Raw genomic sequence first — 3,507 nt, 5'->3', positions numbered from 1 at the left:
AGGTCTCAGTTCAGTCCTTCTAATTAATTTTCGCGGTTTTCGCGACGATTGTAATTGGCTGACAGAAAAAATTTCGAGCTGGCTAAAGCCCTGCTGTATGATAACTTTAACTTACTCTACAGTACTATATAAGTTAGTAATGATTGTTCTACCATCTTTGTTCTGGTCCACTTCCTGGAAGTGTTTGCTGTTCTCCTGTTCAGCTTCCTGGAAGTGTTCCTGTGTTTTCCTCAGTATCCAGTCCTGGAGCTCCTGTTGGGTCAGGAGGCCGTCTGTATCCACGTCTATCCTGTAAAAAAAATACCCAACTTTAAACTTTGGGATAGACGACACACTTCTTCCCCACGTTACCCCAGTGTGGAATAAATATAGAATACGGTCCCGGCCCTGCCGCAGGTTGGATCACCCTCCAGCCTTTGGCAATCGGGCGATCCTTCCTGCGGTCGGGCTGGTACCTCGGGTGATACGGAATACACTGTGTTGTATTTTATTCATGTCATACCCACCTGAGAAAACACATATTTCGATGCGAAATGCACCAGAAGTTGAGATAATGTTGTGTCCTCGAACAAAATATTGTAACAACAGCAATTCTAACGTCCGAATCCGGCATTCGAATTTTCAACTGTGCCGTATTCGGCCCATTTAAAATAGTTTAATTTACTCGAAGGAGGCCTGTGTGATACAACTTGGAAACCCGGTCCGGAACACCCGTATTGAATGTTTTCGCGTCACAGGTATGACATAAAAAAATATACCCAACTTTAAACTTTGGGATAGATGACACACTTCTTCCCAACATGTTACCCCAGTGTGGAATAAACTCTCATCTAGCACAGTCTCCAGCAAGTCAGTGCACGAGTTCAACTCTACTAGCATGCGACTGGAAACATCTTCCAGACCAGTACGAGCACTGCTTCACCTACTAACTGCTACCACTGAAGCAACTAGGACAGCCTCATTACCCAGAAGGAGGGTATCTACTACTACTAGCTGTGGCTCAAAGTAAAGATTCAGGGTAAAGATGATAATGAAGTGCATCAGTATCATTAATATCATTGTCATAATGATTATAATTTGAATCCCCCAGCAACCATGTTGGCAGGTAATTGGATCAAACAATGACAGTTTCCTGTGTTTCACATAGACACACAAGGTAATCCAACATGGGACAGATGACATCAAATGAAAAGCCTGACTATTCCAGTGGTCGTTTTTCTGGACAAGTATACTACACATGTTTCAGCAGGTTAAAAGTAACGGCTTAAAATACCATCTGCATGTACAGATAAGTGCAGGCAAAATTTGAGGTTTAGCACCACAGTTGAGTGGTAACATCATCTTCTTTCAACCAAAGCAAGGAAGTCCAAACACTGTTAATTACTAGTAGTAGTAAGTCAAGGGCTAGACAGTGCCTTCGATTCATTCTTTGAAATCATTGATTCAAATGATTGATATGGAATAGGATTAGGTGGTGACCCATAGTCAAGCTATCAAGTCTAATCTTCAAGGTAGCTAAAAATGCACACACAAACGTACAGTATATCGATATAATAGTTATGCAAGTAAGGAAAATTCATTGTACAGCAGTACTTTTTTCAGCCAGGGTGTCCAAGTGAAAACCTGATCGGGGGAGAAGCCAGGTTGCATCATCAACATTTCAGGTTGCCCCACTTTCAAGTTGTTACTTTCTTCAAATCAGCTACTTATCCATTATCTTTTCTTATAGCTATATGTAACTATGTAATATGTTTTATGTTATCGAAAAATAAATACAAAAGCTTATGCAGGTACTTGAGTAGGTGGGGAAAAGCAGTGTTCCAACTGCAAAATTTCAGGTTGCGCAGTGTGCAACATGGGTTTAAAATAAAGTTGCACAAAGCAAAATGTGGTTGCATTTTCAAGTGGGCAAGTGGGTATTTCGAGCCCTGGTACCACTACAACTTGTAGTACAAACAAATTACGATCATAAATTTAGTATATCGCTCTTTAGTATATAAAGTTATATCCATAAATCGAATATCTATTGCCTGTGAATTTGATACTATAGCTTCGGTCAACTTCTTATGTCTTATCTGTGGTTACTAAGGCATATATAGCAAGGTCGGCATTATATAGAAATTTATATAACGTCCTTGATATATATATATAGTAACTCACCTAACAACTTCTCAGATGTAACCTGTATTGTAACACACGCATATGGCGTTACATATGTATCTACTAGTACATCCTCCAGATTGTAGCTACGACTCTAAAATCCGCCTAACCTTTTAAATATCTCCTTCAGCCTGTCGTCGATGACGTGGTGCGGGATTTGCTCGATGTCATCCTTCTCTTCCCCGAGGAAAACTTCCTGGTGAAAATCTCTGTTCAGGTGGCCGTCTCTCTCCATACGCACAGCGTCCAGGTGGTCGGGCGGGCTCAGCTTGTCGTCCTCGGCGTTCTTAGACGTACTTTTGTTCTTCATTTCGAGAGGTCTGGCTCTTACGACACTGCAGAGTCCAAGAAAGGCCACAGTGGAGACGAGATAAAGGCACAAGATTGTCCAAAGCTGTCGACAAACGCCAAAACAACCCCTGGACGCCGCCATTTTGATTCCGTGTGGCTTTTATTGACCTTTAACCTTTTGTACAAACTGAGGCCTGAGCGCGCGGCCGACTCCCACTGGGGGTTTTGAAATCCGGATCCGAAGCCTTGTGTAACGTTATGCTCTGTAAGTTTAACTATAAAAACTTGGTAGAAATGACTATGAATACGACTCTACTTCACTCGGTCTTTTCTTGAACCGGTAAGCGCCCAAACGTGTAACCCCTGCCTAGGCAAAGTTGCTTCCAGACTGATCCGCAAGGAAGCGACTTAAATAAGGATCCGACCCACAGTGTTTTTATTCAATAATAATTGGTTTATTCAGAAATGCATACACTACATACAAAGCCTCGCAGGCAGCCTGAATTATGCTTGTGCATACAAAATGACATAATCACATTTACAACTTGTAGAAAATACAAAATTAGTTTAAAACTCTAACGTTACATATACTAGTATACAGAGTAAATTGCCTGGTAGAGTGGCACACAGTGGTGTAGTTGTTCGGCTGTCAAAACTGAAATGGTACAAGTACATAGTCCTTAATATATGTGCTGTTACATTTCAGGTTCGTTTTTCGGACCGCCGTGTGACCAAGAAAAACTGTTTCCCGTATGTCGTCAGGTTCCCACCCCAGTTACTTGAAGATTGACATGTAACGCATACATTTGCATAGTTATTATATATCAAAATATAGAGGCATAAAGTGATTGCCGCAAAGATTCAATCGATCGCGATCTCCTTTCACGGTCCCAATCTTCACAGTCAAGTAGACAGGAGTGACAATTTCGATTCCACTGGAAATCAGAGTCCATGTCCCATTGCAGTAGAGTTGTATTGGCGAACTTTATTTCCGGAGAAAGTACAGCATTGTTGGAACTTCCTCTTCCTCTCTTTCTGTCTCTCCCCCCCCCCCCC

The 3,507-nt window shown here is 41.7% G+C and overlaps 1 protein-coding gene across 1 annotated transcript in view; it reads right to left on the bottom strand.

Annotated features, from left to right (window-relative positions):
- LOC118430356 (45 kDa calcium-binding protein-like) overlaps positions 1 to 2,627 on the bottom strand; it is a 6,988-nt gene extending 4,361 nt beyond the window's left edge. The window contains exons 1-2 of the mRNA XM_035841198.1: positions 2,271 to 2,627; positions 153 to 289 (exon numbers count right to left, since the gene is read on the bottom strand). Of these exons, the coding sequence (XP_035697091.1) occupies positions 153 to 289; positions 2,271 to 2,593 (460 nt within the window). The 5' untranslated portion in view covers positions 2,594 to 2,627. The remainder of the gene's footprint in view (positions 1 to 152; positions 290 to 2,270) is intronic.
- Between the last annotated feature and the right edge of the window lie 880 nt (positions 2,628 to 3,507).

This window comes from Branchiostoma floridae, chromosome 14, assembly GCF_000003815.2.
Source record: "Branchiostoma floridae strain S238N-H82 chromosome 14, Bfl_VNyyK, whole genome shotgun sequence".
Classification (NCBI taxonomy): domain Eukaryota; kingdom Metazoa; phylum Chordata; class Leptocardii; order Amphioxiformes; family Branchiostomatidae; genus Branchiostoma; species Branchiostoma floridae.
The sequence above is the reverse complement of the archived record's forward strand: the minus strand, read 5'-3'. Positions and strand labels throughout refer to the sequence as shown.